General features: G+C 42.4%; 1 protein-coding gene across 4 annotated transcripts in view; it reads right to left on the reverse strand.

The window, feature by feature from the left end:
• The window catches only part of PRPSAP2 (phosphoribosyl pyrophosphate synthetase associated protein 2), a 59,013-nt gene that overhangs the window by 33,334 nt on the left and 1,480 nt on the right, over nucleotides 1-24,199 (reverse strand). For 2 of the 4 annotated variants that reach the window (XM_033914823.1, XM_033914824.1), the window contains exons 2-5: nucleotides 13,131-13,283; nucleotides 11,841-11,893; nucleotides 4,841-4,907; nucleotides 195-367 (exon numbers count right to left, since the gene is read on the reverse strand). In XM_033914823.1, coding sequence (XP_033770714.1) covers nucleotides 195-367; nucleotides 4,841-4,907; nucleotides 11,841-11,893; nucleotides 13,131-13,213 — 376 coding nt within the window. In that variant the 5' untranslated portion in view covers nucleotides 13,214-13,283. Of the gene's footprint in view, nucleotides 1-194; nucleotides 368-4,840; nucleotides 4,908-4,946; nucleotides 5,112-11,840; nucleotides 11,894-13,130; nucleotides 13,284-24,199 lie in introns of those variants that run through there. The other 2 variants (XM_033914826.1, XM_033914825.1) reach the window with 2 other exon arrangements.

Genomic DNA, 24,199 nt, shown 5'->3' on the forward strand with positions numbered 1-24,199 from the left:
TATTTGGAGACAAATGTGACAAAGCAGTTTGAATTTCTTTGTAATGGGTAAGAAACAAAATTAAAATTTGACAAATTAGAATGGTTTATATGAAGATTCAGGGCAAGCCCCAACTAGCTTTGGAGCAGCTAGATAAAGGGATTTTTTTTTCACCAAACCTCCTTGATCATATCACATCATCCAGTCTCCCTTACCAGCTTTGCACATCATTGAAGCAAGTAACTTAGAAACAATGGAACCCCTTTTTCTCATCTTGCATTGCTTGCTATATGGGAAGTAGGGCACCACACCGATGATGTTCTTGGAACAGGAAGTCCTACAAGCATACACCATGATCAGAAGCTCCATTATCGTAGTATTCACATCCCTGGAAATGAAGAAATTCGTATTTTAAAGTCATACATAATCCTTTTTAAAGACAAATCCAAAATACGATGTCACAAACTATTCTATCAGTCTCCAATTAGATTTGTTTTACAATAAATCTATTAGTCACGGTTGTAGATACAACTACCTTGAATAGGACACTTTAACTATCAAGAGCTAAATCGTCATAGTATAAGCCTGCCCAGAAAACATTATTAAACTACACAGGCTTCACTAGATCCCACATGTTTAGAATGGGCAATGGCCTACAAATCCAGAGGGAAAACCGCCAATGACATCTTGACTCGTACAACCAAACCACTACTTGAGGTGGGAAGGGAGTTTGGGATTAGCTCATGAAGAATTGCATTCAAGTACAATACAAACATTTTGAGGGAGAGAGACATGCGATACCTCAGGAGACTCTGAAAATATATAGCCTCTTTGTGATTTGTCAACAGGTACCACTAATTACATGATCTGTGGCTCAGATGCCTTTAGCTGGCTCTCCTACACCACAAGATCTTTAAAATTGTTCAAAGCATAATGAAACCTGAACTTAATTTTTTCAACCTTACAAGTGAATAGGTTTAAGACTGAAGATGTGGCTGAGGTGACTTTTAAACACCATACTGTAAATCGGAATAGGCCACGAACATCAAAGTAGTAATCATAGAAACATAAAAAACATGACAGCAGATAAAGGCCAAATGGCCCATCTAATCTGCCCCTCCATTGTGCCCACTATCTCCGCCCCTCCCCTAAGAGATCCCACATGCCTGTCCCACACTATCTTGACATTCAGATACAGTCTTCACCTCCACAGGAAGACCAAACTACACATCTGTCACCCTTTCTATAAAGAAGTATTTTCTTACATTACTCTTGAGTCTATCACCTCTTAACTTCATCAGAACATTAACAAGCTCTGCTTAATGCTCTTCTCAGGCTAATAGTATATGGGTGAGTTTTAAAATAAAGATGGGGAAATGTACTATCAAAAAGAAACTAGAAAGGCAGAAGAAGCTATTAGGTCTTACTGCTTTAGTCCAGTGTTTCTTTCCTTTAGTCCAGTGTTTCTCAATCTTTTGTGGCTGCAACTCCATCATTGTGGCCAAATATAATTGCGACACCCCACCCCCAAGTGCAGAATGATGCACCCATGGAGAGCCCACATAGATCATGACCCAAATGTAGATTTAGTGACCCATTTGGGGGCCTGACTCACAGTTTGGGAAGTTCTGCTTTAACCCTCCAGACCAATACATAATCTGTGGGTTAAGCCTTTTGATCAGCAGATGGAAATGTCATGTGTGCTTCGTTCAATAAAGGGAATCATGCAGCTTTACAAATATTGTAAAAAGACTTGAGGCGGTTCAGAGAAGGGCAACAAAAATGATGCCACAAAACACATGGAGAGACTTGACTTGAAGATGTACACCCTGGAGGAAAGGAGAAACAGGGGTGATAATACAAATATTTGAGAGGTATTAATATACAAACAAACCTTTTCCAGAAAAGGGAAGGTGATAGAACTAGATGACCTGAATTTAAATTGCAGGGGGGCCGACTCAGGAACAACATCAGAAAGTACTTTTCCATGAAGAATGGTAGACGCCTGGAATGCTCTCCCGCAGGAGGTAGTGGTGATGATGAAAAAGGTAAATGAATTTAAAATATATGGGAGAAACATAAAGGAATCCTATATGAAACGCAAGGAACCAAACAAGCTTAGTGGCGATTAGATGGTAATGCTAGTAATTGTGAAGCAAAGCCAGTGTTGGGCAAGACAGCTCTAGATGGGTTGGGAGCTTTGAAAACAACTTCCAACAGCAGGGGCCCAAAAATAGTATGGGCAAATCAATATGTCTAAGGAGGATCACATCCTATTTTATCTTGTTAGGCAGACTAGATAGATCGTACAGTCTTCTACTATATTATTCAGTTATTTCAAATGACAAAGCAGTGGACTGTTTTCCACTTCACTTGAGCTGTTAAGAGCAGGGATGGGCCACAAGCAGTCTTTTTTTTTTTTTTTTTTTTTTAATTTTATTTATTAAATTTTTCAATTTTTACAATAGTTGAAATTCAAGTGATATAATTAATTACTATATATCATTGTATCTATCATTAATACAACTTAATTTATAAACAGTATATATTATATATAATCAAAAGTTATATATCCCTCCCCTTTTTTCAATTAATGATTCTAAAAATTATACATATCCCACCCCTTTTCTATATAAGTATTATAATTGTGCTAAGAAATCTAATCATTAGAATAATTAGTCAATGGTTGCCAAATTTTATTGAAATTATGAAAGTTCCCATGTTGTATTGCTATTACTTTTTCCATTTTGTATATATGACAGACAGAGTTCCACCAGAACGTATAATTTAATTTGGTATAGTCTTTCCAATTTTGAGTGATTTGTTGCATGGCGACTCCTGTCAATATTAATAGTAGTTTATTATTGTTTACATTATTTATTATTGGCCACAAGCAGTCTATCCTTGAATTTCATGCAATCCAAGAGACTATGGAAAGTCGGAGAAACAGGCCGCACAAATATCATTAACCAGAGTTTTGTTGTCAATGGAACCGTTGAATGATACAATAATAGGACAAAATTTGTTTGATAAGTGTTAGCAATTGTTTGGAAAGGCAGAAGACCTTTCTGGGAATATGTAATTTTTGTTTATTCAGTCATCTCACTGAGTTATGTTGCATTTGTTAATTTTCTATAAGCGGCCTGCTAGAGATAGTCTGACATTCATGCAGCTCTTTGCGTATAAAGGTTCTCCATCCCTGCATTAGAGAAATTAAACATTGAAACTGAAGAGTGTGTTGAAGTGAAGAGAGTTCATAGTCAGTTGCGCGCGAGACACCAGCGCGCCGACAATGGAGGGCAGACAATTCAGCGCAAGACACCAGCGCACCGCGGGAAAACTTTAGTTTTAAAGAGCTCCGAAACAAGGTGTGAGTGGGGAACCTCCCCCCCCACTTTACTGCATAGTGTTCGCGCTGCTGTTGGGGGGAGGTTTGGGGGGTTGGAACCCTCCATTATATAGAAAATGGAACTTTTTCCGATTTTTTTCAGGAAAAGTTCAGTTTTCTCTATAATGGGGAGGTTGCACCCCCCCCCCCCCGACGGCAGCATGAACAGTATGCAGTAAAGTGGGGGGGGAAACTCAGGTTGAAGAAAAAGGAAACCAGCCAGGAAAAGAACACAAAGTCCTCTCGTCCTATCGTTAAGGGCTGCATCCTGAAGCTCGCCCTGAAAACAACCTTTAGGTGTGTGGGCCGAACCAGTAGGAAAGATCAATGCTTCAGTCTAGGCACTCTGAAATAAGTGCTGCTGCTGATCCGACTTCAGCCTCTAACCTAAGCTCCCTCTTAACAGTTTAGGTGCATAATCTCTCTTGTTTCTTCTAACCACTAATGTAGCCTGGAACAAATGCTGCAGAGTTCTTCTGACATCTTGAAGTTAAATAGAAACTTCTCATCCAATTTAAAACTCTTTTAGGGGAAGGGAAAAAAAAAAAGTGACCAAGAGGTAAGGAAGAATTTGTACTCTAAGTATCACCCCTGCTGCAGACCAAATTAAATCTACTTCTAAAATCATAGGTAGTCATCATCAAGGCGTATAGGGACAAATTTAAAGACCTCAATATGAATACTTTGAAGGAAAGATGAGACAGGGGAGATATGATAGAGATGTTTAAACACCTACACGCATAAACATGCGTGAGGCGAGTCTTTCATTTGAAAGGAAACTCCAGAACGAGAGAACATAGAATGCTGTTAAGAGGTGATAAGCTCAAGAGTAATCTAAGGAAACACTTATTTACAGAAAGGATGGTAGATGAGTAGAATATCTCCTTGAAGAAGTGGTGAAGACAAAGACTGTCTGAATTCAAGAAAGCTTGGGACAGGCTTGTGGGATCTATTAGGGAGAGGAGGAGACAATGAATGCTGTGGATGCTGGATGGGCCATTTGGCTTTTATCTGCCATCATGTTTCTACCCTGCTTAACTGATGCCCAGTTCTTCGAGTCAGAAGATGCTTCAGTACCGAATACAGGAGCTAAATGGTTCTCTCATCACCATCTTTTGAAGCCAGAGAAATAATGAGCACCTAAGTGTCTTTATTGGGTGAAGTTCAGAGGACTTCCTCCCCCCTCCCCCTCCATCTGCTGGTTGAGAGGCAAAACCCCCATATTCTCGACTGGTCTGGTGAGGACACTAAGCTAGAACTACAAGCTTACAACCAAAAGAAATTATTAGTGCTGAAATACTCCACAGGATTAACCCCCCATCTTCTTCAAAATAATAGGGAATCTGTCAAATTTTTCATCAAAATCTAACCCATATATACAAAATTAAATTTTAAAAATCTGTATCTGGAAGTTCTCAAAAACAAACCTCTGATTACAATGGTTTTTACTTAGATTATGTATTATTTACTAACTTGGAAACAGTCTGAATGATGAAGACATCTTTCCCTCTCACAGATTCTTGAATTTGTACTCTGGTTTCTAAAGGGAAAAATAAACACGGAAAGATTAGGTTCTTACCTTGGTAATCTTCTAAGAGACACATTCCATTCCTGAACCTGTAGGTAGTCAATCCTTTCTTGCAAGAATTCTTATAGAGAGCTTAATTTGCATTTTTCGCTCCGCTTCTCGTCCTTTAAGGTTGTCCTCCAGTTCCTCAATTCATACCAAAGCAGATGGTCAGCCCTGGAGAGGAAAAAGAATAGAGAGGGGTACAGGGACACTCCCCGAGAAACATATCTGTTCCGCTCATATAATTTTAAATATAACAGATAAAATATAAACCATTTGCAAACAAACAAGGCACCAACTTGAGCACAACCTGCATTAAGAGTATGGGAGATTTTATAGATACCCACTAGCTTCTTCAATGCAACAATTGCATCCTTTATCCTTGTCAAGGCAGGACAAAGGAAAGAAACAAGATGTACAGATTCTCCGGCATCTTTGAGGAATTAAGCAGACAAATGAACATCTGACAGGGCCGGCTTCATGAATTGAGTGCCTGTCTACTAGAATGAAGATTACTGTTTTTAAATATGTTTGTAATATTAGTCTTCAATATGTTCTGCAAGGTTTGGTTTTTCGTTTGTTTTGTTATCCCCTAAAATTTTGTAATTTTATTGATGTGTACATCGCTTAGAATTTTGAATAAGCGATTAATCAAATTTATAATAAACTTGAAACTTGAATTGTTCCTCTGGTGTGACAGATACTGTTCCTGAATCTATGGGACATATCAAAGCAGTCCCCTAAGTTTAGGGTGGGACAGATGAGTCTGCTGTCAGAACTCAAGATCCAAATGCAGAGTCCTGTTTGGGGACACATCCACCCTGTAAAACTTCATGAACTTATGGAGAGAAGACCAAGTGGCAGCTCTACAGATTTCTTCTGGGGACACCACCAAAGATTCCACCCATGAGGAAGCTACATTTCTAGTGGAGTGTGCCTTCACAGATATAGGGGGATGTTTTCTATTTTCGATATAGGCTGAAGAAATGGCCATATGGATCCATCTCAAAAAGGTCGCTTTTGAGGCTGTTTGACCTTTATGGGCAGCCCCCATCAATTCAAACAGATGATCCAACAACTGAAACTTGTTCATAACCTCTTAAGAGTCAGTGCACATATAAATCTCAACACGTGATCACTTTTTCTTGATCCAGAAGGAGTGAAGACAGGTAAGATGTGGAAGCTGGAAACCAGTTTTGGTAAGAAAAAGATGAGACTGTGCACAAGACCATACCCGAATCCAAAATTCCGAGGAATGGATTTCTGCATGACAAAATCTGAAGTTCTGACACTGGTCAGGTGGAGGTAAATTGCCACCAAAACACCCGGAGGACCAGATTAAGACTCCATGCCAGAAAAGGCTGTCACACCAGAGGACGGAAGCGCAATATGCTCTTAAAAACCCTGGCCACATCTGGATGTATGGCTATAGTGCTATTAATTCTAGGCCCAAAACAGGACAGCCCTGCAATCTGAACTTTCAGGAAGCAAACCGCTAGCTAGGCCTTTATCCAGACCTTCCTGCAGAGATTGGTGACAAGCTCGGGTCTTCACTCCTCTGAGCATACCAAGTTTGGAAGCACTTCCATATTTTTGTCTATGTTGCCTTCAAGTTTCAAGTTCAAGGTCATTAAAATTTTGATATACCACCTTATCATCTTAGAAGGGTGGAGACCACTCCATCTGAATAGCCTTTATGTGCTAGTGTCATGCGCTCACGAGCCATGCCTTAAGATCAAAACGTTCTGGATCCTGAGAGAGTACCTGTGGATGACAGGTTAGTTTGAGACTATGATCTCTTTGAAGATGAACCAGGTCTGCATACCACAGTCACCTCACCAACTACTGGTGTGCCAGTTCCTGTGCAGAAGTAAGCCTATCGTGGGCCACGGAGAGAATGCATAAAGACAACCTGTCTTTGGCCAGGGTTGCACCAGGACGTCATATCTTCAACTGAAGAACCGAACCGACTTCTTGTTGAATGCCAATACCACCAGATCAAATGTTGGGCGCCCCACCAATTCACAATGCAGATGAAGGCTTCCTGAGACAGTGACCACTCCCCAGAATCAAGGGTCTTCTGATTGAGGAAATCTGCTTGCACACTGTCCACTCGTGCCAAATGTGCCGCCAAGAGCACCAGAAGATGTGCCTCTGCCCATCAAAACAACATCTGGGTTTCCAAGCTTAGAGCAGCTCTCTTGGTGCCCCCTTGGCAATTGCCATAGGCTACTGCTGTTGCATTATCTGAGAAAAAAACTTAACTCTTTTCTGCAAACACATGAAGCTCCTGGCTTGAAGTTCCAAGCAGGGTTGATAGACCACTTTCTCTGGGAAGGGGATCAGAGATGCAAAGTGGAACTCCTCTGGTGAGAGACTGGGGTTCCAACCACCAGGCTAGATTGCGATGAGCTGCTGTTGTCCAAAGCAACTGTGGAGTGCATCCCTCTGTGGGCACCATCAGGAGAAGAGCACATCCTGGAGTGGATGCAAATATGCCCTTGCCCAGTGGACTATGTCCATGATCGCAACCACTGATCCCAGCAAATAATGCCAGGCCGTCAGAGCAGACTGACTCTGAAATTCCCGTATCCAATGCAGAAGCTTCTTTCTGTGGACTTCGGGAGAACACTATTTTCCCTTGTGCCTTGTGTTGAACAAGACTCTCAAATACTCCAAGATCTGCATCTGTTCCAGGTGGCTTTTTCAAAAGCTGATCACCTAGCCCAGCTTCTGCAGCAGTTGAATCACTGTGAATCATTAGTCTGCCTGGGATTCAGATTGGGTTAGTCAATCGTCCAGATATGGATGTACTTGTATGCCCTCTCTGCATGGGTATGCTGCAACGACCATCATTAGGTTGGTTAAAGTCTGTGGCCAGCCCAAAGAGGAAGGCCACAAACTGGAAGTGTTGCTCCAGCACATGGAATCTCAAAACTTCCTATGCTCTGGAAAGATGGGAATGTGCAGACAGGCCTCTGTCAAAACCAGAGGGGCAAGAAATTCACCCAGCACTAACTTCACCATCTCTCTTCAGAAACGTGGTATCTTGAGGGCCATATTCACTATTTTGAGGTCTAAAATCAGCCTCCAGTCTTCTGAGCCTCTCCTGGCACTATGAAGTATATTGAGTATCTACCAGAGCTTGAGTCTTCCTCTGGTATGGGCACTATGGCTTCCAGATCTTTGTACTGTTGCTCGGACTTTGGCCGCTCTTTCTGGCCTTCCAGTGGAAGAGTCTAGAAAAAGGTCCGAGAAGGGATGAAAAAACTTGAGTTTGCTGGGTGCTGGATGTTATACGGGAGAGGTACAATCTGTGATTTCTGCCCACGCTCCCCAATAAGTCAATAACCTCCCACCGATGCATGGAAGCTCAGATGATGGCTTGTGTTCATTACTGCTTCTTGGAAGTGGTGGAGAAGGATCTTGAAGATTTTTTTTTTTGGGGGGGGAGGGGGTGTCCTGAAGGCCCTCCTGAGAACTAGCGATATCATCTGAAGGCTCAAAAATTACAGCAACCTGATCCCCTAAGGGCTCAAGATCAACCCCTACCAGATCTTGTGCACACAAAACGGGAAGAAGAAAGTAGTCGGCCCCAATCCTGGAAAAACTGCCACAGAAGCATTCAGCCTGCACAAGCCTTGCTCCCAAAGGAACAGTCCCTGAGCCCCAGAACTGTTAGTGCAAGCTGTCCAAGTGAGTGCACTGCAAAGCAGTCTGACCCTTTGAAGCAGACCCTCAGCCTCAGTCTGCGCTTTCCCACAGCCAGAATTGTCTTGAGTGGGATCTTTTGCAGTACCGAAAAATCTTGCTAACAGTTAACAAAATAAACCCTTAATTTAATTGAAAAGAAACATGAGCAGAAAAGACCGGCTCCTACCATCTCACTTGTAGAAAGAAAACTGAAGAACTGGAGGACAGGCCAGAAGGATGGGAGGCAGAGCAAAAGAATGCTAATGAAGTTCCCTTCAAGAATTCTCACTACCCTCAGCACTAAATTCAAGATAGAAAGTATGCACAAAGACATTATAGATATACATACGAGGTACATACACTGTCCTCAGCTCTCTCATTGGTCAGTAAGACACTCTGAGCTGGAATAAGCAATTCTTTGCCATAACAGACACTAGCAGACTGGCTGCACTACCTGCTTAGACAGGTTCTGGAATTGGAAGGCATAGCCTGATCTGTGCCTTCTTGGGGCAGTGTGGAGGGAAACCCACCACATGCTCTTTCCACTCACTTTCCCATCCTCCTCCAATTATTTACTTCACAGTTCTTCCAACCCGCTCACTCAGTCCCATCATTCATTCTCTGCCTTCTCTTCCATGGTCCCTCCAATCTCCTTACTCATGCCCCTCCCCTTCCACCACTGGTCTCCAAGGGCAGAGGCAGAAATGCCTAAGAAACCAGAACAGGAAGCTAACACGCTAAGGCAGCGTGCCACAAACTTTTTAATGCCACGTCACACTAAACACGGGGCCATGGGTGGAGGGCACATGCAAATATAGCAACCCTCTGCAAACCTCATTTGCATGCGTAGGCTTTTGAGAATGACTCATCATTCAGATTCAGAATCTCGGAGAGAGCGAGATCAGAAGGCTTTGAGCATGCGCAAATGCTCAAAGCCCAGTTCAGCCCAGCACAGGCACAGGGAGGATCTCCTTTGATGCACCGCCCAGCCCAGAAAAGGGAGGATTTTCGGGTGCTGGTGCCCAATCGGGGTAAGGTATTTTGTTTCGGTACTCGTGGGGGAGGGGTATGGAGCAGCATCGGTGGCCTCGGGGGGGGGGGGAACGGAGCAGCGCTGATAGCCTCGGGGGGGGGGGGGGGGGGTGGACGAGGTGGAACAGATCAAAGCGAGTTTCCCTTAATTCCTATGAGGAAACTCGCTTTGATATACGAGCAATTTGGTTTACGAGCATACTTTTGGAACAAATTATGCTCGTAAACCAAGGTTCCACTGAATATAGGTTATGTGCAAAGAGGCATCCCTGGTCATATTCAGTTTGTCAATGATTCCTTAACTGAACAAAAGCCAACACACACCTCTACATAGTACCTTTCTACAAATTTTAATGCATAATTTGCATTTGTTTAAGATTCAAAATAAGAAAACTGAATATGGCAGTTGCAAAAGTTTGGACAACCTTTCAGTCAATATTTCCTTTGGCAAAATTAAGAGCTTCTGATGGTTCCTCTAGCAAGCAAGGAGTCTTTCTTTTGCCCTCTGTTTCTTACAGACTAATTAAAAATATCATTTCAGTCTCCTTGCATACTCTACAGGTTTGAGATCTCCAACTAATTTTCAATAATATCCAAATCCGAGGGGAGGACTATGAAGACCATTCCAAAACCCTCATCTTTCTTTTTTGAAAGTATTCCATGGTTTATCTTGAGGTATGATTCAGATTGTTGCAGAAATATTCAAATTTCTTTACCGACTATGGGACATATAACCCTAAAGGTATGATAGATCCATTTCTCACGCTGAACAGCAAGGTGTCCTGTTCTTTAAATGTTTCACCCAAATTTTTCTCCAAATGTATATTATATGGTTTGTGGTTGAATAATTCAAACTTTACTTAAAACATTTCAAGCTTATCACGGTTTTATTTTTGCAAATGACAACTTCCCCATGCAGATCATTGTTGTGTAATTATCGCTGTACTCTGGGCAACTACTCCAGTGTCACTTATATTTTTCAGCAGGTCATTTGCGGGGCCCCATTTTGCAGATGTGAACAGTTTTCAAGCAGTTCTATTGCAGATTTTTCATTGTCTGCCAGATCTTGTCTTGACATCAGTTTCATGTAATGTCCATTCCTTAACAATGCTTCTGACCGTTGAGATTGCTAGATGAGAAAGCATATGCCTTCTCCACTTTGTAAGAATGAATTATCTTCATTTTCAAATGCTCAAGCAGCTGCTTGAAGAACCCGTGGTTGTTGAAAGCAGACTAAACAATCATTACAGGGAGCCAGATGGGGTAAGGCTTCTGTTTGGGCGGCGGAGAATGCCTGTTCGCAAGCGTGGGGGGGGGAGTGATATTGGTTCGAGTGGGGGAGGGGGCGTTCACGGGTGGGTGAGTAATAATGCCTGCAAATCGAGTCAATGCATGGTTTGCAAGTCACGATTTGCGAGAATGTTTTGCTCGTCTTGCAAAACACTCAAACTGCGTTACTTGCAAACCTAGGTTTGACTGTACTTTCAAATTTTTTTCACATAAAAAAGTGCAACATGACTATCAGTAGATAAAAAGAAAACAGAACAGTGTTTAATGATGGGGGTGATAGCTACTACACTAGTTTTTTTTCCTGTAGGCTGAGGACCCTGAACCAGAACCCATTTTTTTTTTAAGTCTGACAATTTCTTCCTTCCTATAGCAACATCTATCCTACAGCAAAACATTTCTGTCCACTATCATCATTTCCCATTCCTAAAAAAAGTAGCAGCAGTACAAAAGATGGCAGGGTTTCTCAGGCTCTTCGCCAATGGGAGAAAATTCAGCTATACCTGTATGCTTAAGGAAAGTTGCTGGTGGGGAAGCCAGATCTTTCATATTGGGGGGGGGGGGGTGAAATCAAAAAGCTGAGATGGGAGGAATTGAAAGTGAAGAGGGAGCAGCTTCTGCAAGGATGTGTCAGCGTCAGTGACAGATAGATTAGTATTATTTCTAGATTTCTCTGTCACATCCCTGTACAACCTGTCCCACTGTCTCTCCACCCCTTTTCCTAGATTTCAAATCATCAAAAGGAGCAGAGAAATGCCTCTCCGCTCTTCCTGTCCTAGCACATTATGAGGGGAGTGTCAGGCTAGCTCCTTCATTGATTTGATATGTGCCATGTGGTCTTTTGCATGAAAAGTCTTGTGGGGCCCCTGTTGAACACAAGGTCATGCTCACCTCGGTTTGGCTCCTGGTAGACTTGAACTTTACCAAGCTCTACGCCCAACCGCCTGAAGGTGAAGAAAGAGCACAGCTCAGCACACAAGCAGGAAATCTCAAAACAACAAGGAATGAGTTGTAGAGGAATTTAAAAAGGTATTTACATTGGAGGCCCTAGGCAATAGAAACTAATTTGTTTCATCATATATAATTTTCTATACAATGTAAAAAAAAAAAAATTTTAAACAAACCCATACAACTACCTTGCTATTAACTATGCATTTCCAGAATGGGAGGCCATGGAATTGGCTTTAGTAACCATAGCAACAGCATCAAATGTGAGCGAGGATAATGTATTGCTGGTACTTAACCCTAGATCAGTGTTTCTAACTCAGTCCTGGAGTACCCCCTTGCCAGCCAGGTTTTTAAGATATCCACAATAATATGCATAAATTTGATTTGCATACACTGCCTCCATAATATGCAAATTTCTTTCATGCATATTCATTGTGGATATTCTGAAAATCTGACTGGCAAGGGGGTACTCCAGGACCGAGTTGAGAAACACTGCCATAGACCATCTATAATCTTGGTTCCCCCAAGTCCCTTTAGTTTGTTGACAGTAATATGGTGTCTGGGGTACCTTAGACTACAGTTGGTGGTCATGTTCAAAGGTAAAGCCTCTTGGAAGAAAATAAAGTTTCAGATTGGTTAGCTTAAGTGCTTTGGGACCCCATGATCTTTTTGTTAAAGAGACATTCCATATCTGATGGAGCCACACATTTCTTTGATAAGGCATTGCCTAGATGCAGCTAAACTGACTTGAGCTGCAATCTGAAAGGATATGGCAATTGCCTCCTTGCGTAAATTCTGAGCTCGCCCGAATTACAGCTTCCAAAATAAGAAGCTCACTACCATTAGGCAGAAAACTTTGCCTAAGTGAGAAAAAGTCTGAGGACATCTGGCTCAAACTCGACTTGTTTAACTTTTATATGGTTGAAATGGGGTTCACTTTTAGGTATAAGGGAAGAGGAAGGGAGGTAGGAGAGATTTTGTTCTGAGTGGGTTGTTCAATATCCTTTCTTCTTCCTTAAAAACTATGTAAAACATATGGAGGGTTCATATCGTATTCAGCTCGTGAGCTTCCTGTTTTGGAATCATTGTTTCTTTGTTGATGTTCAATAAAGACTTACTTAAAAATAAAATTTACAGAAAGCTTCAGTCTAGATGCATGTGCAAAAAAATAAATTCAACACCACTTAATATAAAAATATAAACCCAAAGATTTTCATGAATGGTTAGACTTACTCAGAAATCTTCTTTGCTAGTTCCACACAAGATGGATTGGAATTAGCTGAAAACAGCACTAGGCCACCTTTGGTAATATTCATGTTGCCGTTGTTGGAATCCGTTTTTGCAATGCAGTTTAGGACTTACTGTCCTCTCTCTGTTTATAAAATACTAGGGGAGGGGAAAGGGAGAAGACAAGAAAAAGTCACAACACAGTACATATCTGATTTACATAATAAGAAGCATTTATAATTGCAGTGTGGAATGTAACCAAGAGCCAGAGCCTTAGCAACCTGAAGTTGTGGGTTCAAAGCCTGGGCAAGTCACTTAATCCTCCTCTGCCCCAGGTACATTAAGATAGATTGTGAGCCCACCAGGACAGATGGGGAAAATGCTTGAAATACCTGTATGTAAGCCGCTTTGAATGTGATGGTAAAAGTACAAAAAGGTGGCATATATATATCCCAAATCCCTTTCCCTAATATGAGAATTAACATTTTTTAAGACATTGTATTCTTTGCAACTCGAGGGAAGTTGGAAAGAAGTCTGAGCAGGCCTGGAAACAAAATGAACTTGAAAACACTTGAAACTTGGTTCATTTGAGAAATAAGCCCCCTCCCCCCGAATTGCCCAATTCATTTCTATACAAGGAATTCCAGCTTCTGTAGCAAAGAAATGAGTATACACAGAAGCAGCAATCGCCGGGCATAATTTTGATTTTTTACGCAATATCATATATTTCAATGCGTATTACATGTTTCAATACATAAAAAGAGAGTAGGGTGGACAAAATAAAATAAGATAAGACATTACATACAAATCATTTGTTCTATAAACTGGTACAAATGGGTAATGGGAAGAACTACAATTTATAGAAAAAAAGAAACATTTAAGGTTTGAACACAAAGGATGGGATTATTTAAGAAAAAGTATAGAATGAATTGATTGAAGATGCTTTAATCATTTGTAATGAATTCAGTCAGTAAATGAGGATATTGTTTAGATGAATTGAACAGTCTATATATTAACAGCCTTTTTTAAAGGAAAAAAAGGTTTTAAAAAGCGTTTACAGTTTCAATTTGATGACCTATTCGTTTAATTCATTGGGGTCAAGATATTGTGTTTACTTGAATGTTCTATCTACATATCGAATGCATCTTTATAAAGAAAGCCTTTTAAGGCACGCTTAAATTTGTCTAATGATGGTTCGCCGCGTAAGTAAATTGGCAAATTATTCCACTGTTGGGGAGCTAGTACTGAAAAAATGGTTGCTCTTCTGGTCCCAATTATTTTCAAAGAAGGAATAGTTAGTAAGTTTTGTTGTGTTGATCTGAGTGGAAAGGCACTAAGGGGAACTTTTACTAAGGCGCGCTATTGCGTCTTAGCACGCGCTAAATGCTAACGTGTGCTAATGCGTCCATAGAATATAATGGACGCATTAGCATGCGCTAAGATGCACTAGCGCAGTGTTTTTCAACCTTTTTACACCTATGGACCGGCAGAAATAAAATAATTATTCTGTGGACCGGCATCGGTCCGTGGACCGGCGGTTGAAGAACACGGGGCTAAGTTGTGGGCCAGACTCCGCCCATCTCTACCCAATCTCCACCCCAGACCCCGCCCCCATAATAGTCCTAATTGCACCTTGCACGTCCCGTGCCTCATCTGGAAGCCTTCCTGCTGACGTTGCAACATCAGAGAGAATGCTTCCAGTTCAGGTGCAGGATGCCCGTAGGAGCCACTGCCCGTGGCTTTGTGCACTGAATGAGGAAGAGGGAGTTGGCTTGAAGATAACGCCGCACTGATCGCACCGTGGACCGGCGCTTGAAGAACACTGTTTTGGGCCTGATGCCCTGTGCACCGGCACTGGTCCGTGGACCGGCGGTTGAAGAACACGGGGCTAAGTTGTGGGCCAGACTCCACCCATCTCTACCCAATCTCCACCCCAGACCCCGCCCCCATAATAGTCCTAATTGCACCTTGCACGTCCCGTGCCTCATCTGGAAGCCTTCCTGCTGACGTTGCAACATCAGAGAGAATGCTTCCAGTTCAGGTGCAGGATGCCCGTAGGAGCCACTGCCCGTGGCTTTGTGCACTGAATGAGGAAGAGGGAGTTGGCTTGAAGATAACGCCGCACTGATCGCACCGTGGACCGGCGCTTGAAGAACACTGTTTTGGGCCTGATGCCCTGTGCACCGGCACTGGTCCGTGGACCGGCGGTTGAAGAACACGGGGCTAAGTTGTGGGCCAGACTCCGCCCATATCTACCCAATCTCCACCCCAGACCCCGCCCCCATAATAGTCCTAATTGCACCTTGCACGTCCCGTGCCTCATCTGGAAGCCTTCCTGCTGACGTTGCAACATCAGAGAGAATGCTTCCAGTTCAGGTGCAGGATGCCCGTAGGAGCCACTGCCCGTGGCTTTGTGCACTGAATGAGGAAGAGGGAGTTGGCTTGAAGATAACGCCGCACTGATCGCACCGTGGACCGGCGCTTGAAGAACACTGTTTTGGGCCTGATGCCCTGTGCACCGGCACTGGTCCGTGGACCGGCGGTTGAAGAACACGGGGCTAAGTTGTGGGCCAGACTCCGCCCATCTCTACCCAATCTCCACCCCAGACCCCGCCCCCATAATAGTCCTAATTGCACCTTGCACGTCCCGTGCCTCATCTGGAAGCCTTCCTGCTGACGTTGCAACATCAGAGAGAATGCTTCCAGTTCAGGTGCAGGATGCCCGTAGGAGCCACTGCCCGTGGCTTTGTGCACTGAATGAGGAAGAGGGAGTTGGCTTGAAGATAACGCCGCACTGATCGCACCGTGGACCGGCGCTTGAAGAACACTGTTTTGGGCCTGATGCCCTGTGCACCGGCACTGGTCCGTGGACCGGCGGTTGAAGAACACGGGGCTAAGTTGTGGGCCAGACTCCGCCCATCTCTACCCAATCTCCACCCCAGACCCCGCCCCCATAATAGTCCTAATTGCACCTTGCACGTCCCGTGCCTCATCTGGAAGCCTTCCTGCTGACGTTGCAACATCAGAGAGAATGCTTCCAGTTCAGGTGCAGGATGCCCGTAGGAGCCACTGCCCGTGGCTTTGTGCACTGAATGAGGAAGAGGGAGTTGGCTTGAAGATAACGCCGCACTGATCGCACCGTGGACCGGCGCTTGAAGAACACTGTTTTGGGCCTGATGCCCTGTGCACCGGCACTGGTCCGTGGACCGGCGGTTGAAGAACACGGGGCTAAGTTGTGGGCCAGACTCCGCCCATCTCTACCCAATCTCCACCCCAGACCCCGCCCCCATAATAGTCCTAATTGCACCTTGCACGTCCCGTGCCTCATCTGGAAGCCTTCCTGCTGACGTTGCAACATCAGAGAGAATGCTTCCAGTTCAGGTGCAGGACGCCCGTAGGAGCCACTGCCCGTGGCTTTGTGCACTGAATGAGGAAGAGGGAGTTGGCTTGAAGATAACGCCGCACTGATCGCACCGTGGACCGGCGCTTGAAGAACACTGTTTTGGGCCTGATGCCCTGTGCACCGGCACTGGTCCGTGGACTGGCGGTTGAAGAACACGGGGCTAAGTTGTGGGCCAGACTCCGCCCATCTCTACCCAATCTCCACCCCAGACCCCGCCCCCATAATAGTCCTAATTGCACCTTGCACGTCCCGTGCCTCATCTGGAAGCCTTCCTGCTGACGTTGCAACATCAGAGAGAATGCTTCCAGTTCAGGTGCAGGATGCCCGTAGGAGCCACTGCCCGTGGCTTTGTGCACTGAATGAGGAAGAGGGAGTTGGCTTGAAGATAACGCCGCACTGATCGCACCGTGGACCGGCGCTTGTAGAACACTGTTTTGGGCCTGATGCCCTGTGCACCGGCAGGAAATTTCTGTGGACCGGCACTGGTCCGTGGACTGGTGGTTGAAGAACACTGCACTAGCGCACCTTAGTAAAAGGACCCCTAAGTACAGTATGAAAAAAGCTTTTAAAGTCTTCACTCAACAGCACCAGCTACATTTTTCTTTAAATAATGCTGCCATGCTTTCATATGAACGTCTCTTCTAGAAACCATCATAGCTACCAGTAGGAAAACTAGCAGGTTAATTCAAAACTGTTTTTTAAAATTTAATAAATAAATTAGCCCATCTATCAGCAGTAATAAAACCCTGAGTACAGGACTGGTAGCGTCACCTTCAACCACCAGCACAGCACAAACCCATTAACAAACTGATGCAACGTTGTTATACTTAAGGCTCCTTTTACGAAGCCACGTTAGCGGTTTAACGCGGGTAATAGCGCGCACGCTAATTTGCCGGCCGCACTAGCCGCTACCGCCTCCTCTTGAGCAGGCGGCAGTTTTTCGGCTAGCGCCGTGCGATAAAGCCGCTAACGCAGCTTCGTAAAAGGAGCCCTCAGTGCCAAAGGTCAGACTTTTTACATGACATCAAATCACCTACATGCCAAAACACTGCAGTTTGTAAAGCATGTAAACTTTTAAACTGTTTTGAGTTGCCATTCAGCATATCACCAGCAATTGGAAGGATTACACCAGACTTAATTACACCTTCTGGTGGAATTCACTGTGCCATATATATAAAATGGATAGAATAATTGCCATACAAAATGGGAACTATAACAATTTTAAAAAGATTTGGGGGCCATTGACAGCATATTGTGATGATTAGACACCTTTTTTGCACAAATAGTATGTTATAATAATGGAAAGGGGGTATATTGTTATTGTACTGGCTTTTCAGTATCTTTGAATATAATATATGTATAATATGCTTGAATTATATTATTGGTGGAAGGGGAGGGTTGGTGGAAGGGGAGGGTGGGGGAGGGACTTAAATTTATGTATTTACAATGATAATAGAAAAGATTTTCATGTGATTTGTATGAACCAATTGTATTATTGTTCACTTGTTGTGAGATATAAAAATGAATAAAGATTTGGGAAAAAAACAACTTTTAAACAGTTAAGGGCAAGCTTCACTGTATGCAATTCTAAAGAAAATGAAAGTGCCACATAATATTAGCTAGCCTTGCAAATATTTGTTTTGTTTTCTATCCTGTTTTCCACAAAGAGCTCAGAAGGTACGCCAAGAACAACATTCCAGTTCCTGCACAAATGTGTAATAGAATGGAGGATAACTTTGCTGTATGCATCTCCAAAGGCAACGTTACTGATACTTGCTAGGGTCATACAAAGAAAGAAAGAAAGAAAAAAAAAAAGTATGTAAACTCCAAAAACTGGCATTAAATTCTCTCCACTAACCCTTCTATGCTACCTCAGACCTGGCCATGAATCTTTCGTTTTGTGCAAATGTTAAAATCCCGTTTACTTCTGTGCATTGTGGAGGAATACCTAATGGCTTCATTACCATTCATTTTAATATACTGTGTGTGCATGTATTCTTTGCAAGTTAACTTCAGTGATAAACCCCTTTGGGCAGATATGCACGTCCAGCTCATGCTAACTGCGCATTTCTGCTCGTGGTAGTTTTCTGCATTGGCCGGAGTGAAAAGAAAGTTTTGCAAAAGAGGAGTGAATAGGCAAATGAACAGGTCCTATGGTTTTAAATCTGCTGTCGTGTTCTCTGTTTGCACCATTCTTTGGGCCCTTTTACAAAGCTGCAGTAGCGATTCCCACACAGCAAATGCAACACAGCCCATTCAATTCTTATGGGCTGTGTCACATTTGCTGCACCAGGACTCACTGCAAAGGCTTTGTAAAAGGGGTTCTTTATGACAAACCTCACACAAGATACCTCCCAAATTATAATCTTGGGAATGGGGACTTGCATACCGCCTTTTTGTGGCTTTGGCATTCAAAGCGGCGGGCACTGGAGGATTGAGTGACTTTGGCCAGGGTCACAAGGAACAGCACTGAGATTTAATCTCACAACCTCTGGGTGCAGAGCCACACCTTCCATAACTATATTAGCATACAGTACTGTATGTACAGTTTTAGGTACAAGTGTTATTCATGTTTTGCCCATGATAAAGCTCTTTATAGAGGTTATCAGATTACCGCCTTCCCCCCCCCCCCCGAAGTGAAAATAGTATATTTTCAAAACATAAAAGTTTGTATTATCCAAAGCATTCCTATATAATACTGTCCTGGCTTTTATGCTTGATGTATAATCTTGAAACCAATCACATTTTAAAATGATCCTGCCTTTTTATTTCATAAAATATATTTTTAATAAATCAGGATTAAAGAAACGCAATAATTAACGATGTAATGTAATGCAATATAACAATAGAATCTTTACTTTGATGTATCGTATACACTCGAATATAAACCAAGACAATATTTTCCTCCCCAAAAAGGGGGGAAAATGTTAACTCGAATATAAATTGATGATTTATATTCAGGTACTGGGGCAGAAAGGATCCTTCCCTTCCCTGACTGCTGAGTCTCGCGAGGTTTCCACAGAAACTTGTGGCAGCCAACTGCTAAGCGTCACTGTTTTTCAATGATTACAGCTCTCTCACCACAGTCCCTAGCCCCAGTCAACCCTAGGGAACAGAAGACCTTAGCAAGGCTATCAAGGCAAGATCCCTCTGCATGCCATAGATTTAATATATGCTGTTATGTACATATTTATATGAATTTTGTTATTTGAATTTTATATACACTGTTGATATTTTACTGGAGACAATATACAGGCAATTCCTGGGTTAAGAACGAGTAATGTTTTTAAAGTTGTTCTTAAGTCGGATTTGTATGTAACTCAAGAGCTTGTAAATTTTAAGATTCGCTGCTTACCTCTGCTCCCAGCTGACAAAACTGTCCCTACCAGTGTTCCCTCTAAGGTAAAGCATGTTCTTAATGTGGCCTTGCATCATTCTTGAACCTGCTGCTTGGTAAAATCAAATGAAGCCACGACCGTGTTCTTAAGTACGAGTTGTGCTTCAGTTGGGTGTCTAACTCGGGGACTACCTGTAAATGGCAATGAGCCAGCCCATGATGTGCTTTTCTGATACATGCACAGGCAGAATGCTTGCTCTTATATACCGATATAATACAGTATGTGCTACTGCATTAGTGCGCAAATATTTCAAGTTCCACTTTATACAATGAGACCCACACATGGGACTACACTGGGCCATTAGTGTGCAACATTTATAATAGCTGACAAACCATTACCTATAGTAGTCCAAATTCTACAGCAACATATCAACAAATCTAATGAAAATGCAATAGACAGCAACTGAAATTGTTTGGCTAACATGTTCAATTACAATAAGTAACCCAGCTCCGAGGTTTACAACTCAACAGTCAAGAGATTCTCTAATATCTAAATCCTAATTTCCAGGCCCCTACACATTTATCCAAGGGACTCCATGGAAAATCCCTTTTACGTATTACTGTATAAGCTGAGACTTATTTGTACCTGGGCAATGAAGCACCAAGTGACTTACCCAGAGTCACAAGGAAAAAGCAATCATATGTTACATATCGTGGCTCCTCAAAGCCCTCACTGTGGCTCTTGTACAAAAGATTTTTTTAACCATCATAGAAAAAATGTTTAAAAAAATGATACTGAAATGCAAGTCTCTTAAACTAGGCTGATAGCCTAGTCCACTGAGTGACATAAAACAAGTACATTCATATGATTTCAGTATATTTTAAGATTATTTTAAACAGTGTTTCACTGTGCATTGCTTTGATATTGCAATATCACTGAAAAGCTATGCTTACTTTTTTTTAAGTTAAATAGGCAACACCTACAAAGCCCAAAAAATAATCGTAAAGTAGATCTGTAGATTTTGGGTTTGCTGAATGGCTGTCAAGGCAGAACAAGAGAACTACAGTACTCTCTGGTGATGATCTATCTACAATATGGAAGTTATAAAATGAATGGCCCCAAAAAATTAGGTAGTATGTAAAAAAAAAAACAAAAAAAACACCCCAACATGATAATTAACGATTACAAGGCCAAAATTTTCTACTCAGAGGCTCAAAATTGCAGTCTAGAATAACCTGCATGAAGAAGAAATTTCAACCAAACAAGACAGTACTGGGAATAACCTGCAAATAATGGAAGCTGCAAGCCTGAAAGGCAGCGATACAACTTTAATGCTTAGCTGAGGAACACAGGAAAGGGTCCTGCATTTGCATTTAACTGATGCCTGTCCGAGTAGTTCAGCAGTGCTCTTCAGTGCAAGGCCCAGGGGCCCCCTATCGTTATTGTTTTCCTTCCCTATCACCCTCTGCCTCTCTATCCAAGCTCATGATGGAAAAGGGCAAAAGCAAGGCTCTTTCAATAGATGAAGAGAATGCATTTGAAAATGCCCATCTCTTCGAGCATTAAATGTCTAAAGCCAAGCTAGTGGGGATGGATGTCATCTATTCTGCACATGCTGTTCAAAATGGAAAGGTATCTCCTTCAGCTTATTTATATCCAAAGTGGTCCCAGTTTAGACTTTATGCAGACCACTGAACTACAGTATACATTTGTGTTCCCTGAGACAATTTTGCACACATACACACACCTACAAATTGCTGCTGAGCAAAGTGGATGAGCATGTCTTACAAAAAAACAGAGAGCATTGAAAAGCACCAGACCTTGCCATTTTGTGCAGTTTTACTAACATCAGTCTAAAAATTGTGCCCCAACAAAAATGTTTGTTAGATTCTCTAGTGCTTTAGAATTTATTCTTAATTCTTGAACACACCTGAGATACACTATATATAATGATGACATGTTATGAAAACTATTTAGCCCCCCAAAATCTACTACATTCCAAAAATATTGATAAATGGTCTCTTATCCAAATACATAGACTCAAATGATATATTCCTCCACATCGTCTTAGAGTTTAACCATGTTTGTATTAGAACTTTTCCATTTATTGGTATTGTATGGATAAAATGTATTACTTATATCATTATTACATACTAGTCTTTAAGCCCGTTACATTAACGAGTGCTAGAGTAGATATCTGTCTGGGGTTTTTTTCTTTGTCTCTCTCTCTCTCCTTGCACACTGCCTGTCTATCTGTCTGTGTCTCTCCCTGTCTATCTGTCTGTGTCTCTCCCTATGTCCTTAGTGCCCTCAGTGCCTCCTTCCTAGGTCCTTAGTGCCCCTAGTGCCTCCTTCCCATGTCCTTAGTACCCCTGCCTACGTCCTTACCTTAGTTCCCCAGTGCCTGCGTACTGTGTTCTTAGTGCCCCTGTGCCAGCGTACTGTGTCCTTAATGCCCCCAGTGCCTCCTTCCTATGTCCTTAGTGCCCTCAGTGCCCCTTTCTATGTCCTTAGTGCCTCCAGTGCCTCCTTCCTATGTCCCCCATCATTATCTTCCAGACTTTGTCCCACCCCCACCCCCGAAGCCAGCCTGCCTGCCTCCCATACCCCTGAGCAGCATGTTTCCATTTAAACCCTCCCCACCCACCCCCGATGCCAGCCTGCCTGCCTACCTCTCATCCCCGTGAGCAGCATGTATCCATTTAACACCCCCCCACCCGCCGATGCCAGCCTGCCTGCCTCCCATCCCCCTGAGCAGCATGTATCCATTTAACCCCCCCCTTGTGCCGACCCTACCCGGCACATCCGCAACCCCCGTTGACTCTCCCAGCCGACCCTCCCACCGCTAAACGGCCAACAAACCTCCCAGCTCCAGCAGCGTCCGAGGCACAGTAAACATGCTGCTTCGCGGTCTTCTACTGGCCTAATTTCCTCTGCCGCTTCTCCGATGATGTAGAAGGACACGAAGCAGCGTGTTTACTGTGCCTTGGACACTGCTGGAGCTGGGAGGTTTGTCGATTGTCCAGCGGTGGGAGGGTCGGCTGGGAGGGTCAACAGGGATTTCGGGTGTACCGGGTAGGGTTGGCGGTGCGGGGGGGGGGGGGGGAGTTGCGGCGTGTTACCTGTTGCCGGTCCTTAGACGCACGCATTCATACTCTTACCTGCCACAGCCCGACAGATCAGGGATCAGGGAACACAGGGTAAGAGTGCGCATGTGTGCTTAGCATTTTATTATATAGGATAATAAAATTACATATATTGCATTATTAAATAAAAAGAATGAAGGGGGAGAAGGGTAGGGGGGAAAGGGAAGTGATCGAGGGGGTATAGAAAGGAATGGATTATATATTTAGGAGGAATGATAAAAATATGTATGGAAATATTATTATTGTGAATTTAATTGTAATGAATCTCTCTTTGTATCTTATTATTGCATATTTATTTGATTCCTTCAATAAAATGTTGTAAATTAAATTTAAAAAAAGGAAAAAAATTACATATACAGTACTACAATTTTGTTTCCGTTAAAAGATAAAGTCAAACAAACCAAAGTAGTCAAATCATAAGAGGGGGTTTTTCATTGGGTGTACACGAAAGAATTTTAAATTTTTTTAATCAATGTAATGATGCTCCTGTTTCTGTATCTTTATTACATAAATTGTGATGGAGCTTGATTCCAAATAGAACATATGAGAATATTATGATGAATTAGGAATTCAATTATCACTTCAAGATTTCAGTCAAGCTATTCATTGTTTGCCTAAAATTATTACAGGATATATTTGGAGAGAATGTACATATAGAGTTTTGCATAGGGCATATTTCTCACAAGTACAAGCATTTCATGCAGGATTAGTTAATTCTCCTATTTGTATCAAATGTGAGAAAGATTCTAATACTTTATCTCATGCATTTTGGAAATGTCATCTGGTTAAATCTTTGTGGTCTGCCATTTTTATTTTTAGGGTCATTATGGAATTGTCAATTGGTTGAATCTCCAAAAGGGGCATTATTCGGTAAAGCAGCAACTTGTGGGGGTTTTGGACATGAAAGATGTATTCTTTTTCAAAAAGCATGTATGATTGGTCATAAATGCATATTACAATATTGGTTACAAAAAGATCCTCCAAATTATTGGCATTGGAGGAATCAATTCCATCGTTTAATTTTATTTGAGGTTTTTGAGGTTCGTAAATTTCCTAAAAGAACACAATTATTTTTAAAAATCTGGGATCCTTATATACAAAAATTATCCTTGAAAGCTAGAAGTATGATTCTTAATACTTTATATTAGATTTAAATAAATGTGGGTTTTTTAAAATTAATTAATTTAT

This window comes from Geotrypetes seraphini, chromosome 11 (assembly GCF_902459505.1).
Source record: "Geotrypetes seraphini chromosome 11, aGeoSer1.1, whole genome shotgun sequence".
NCBI lineage: Eukaryota > Metazoa > Chordata > Amphibia > Gymnophiona > Dermophiidae > Geotrypetes > Geotrypetes seraphini.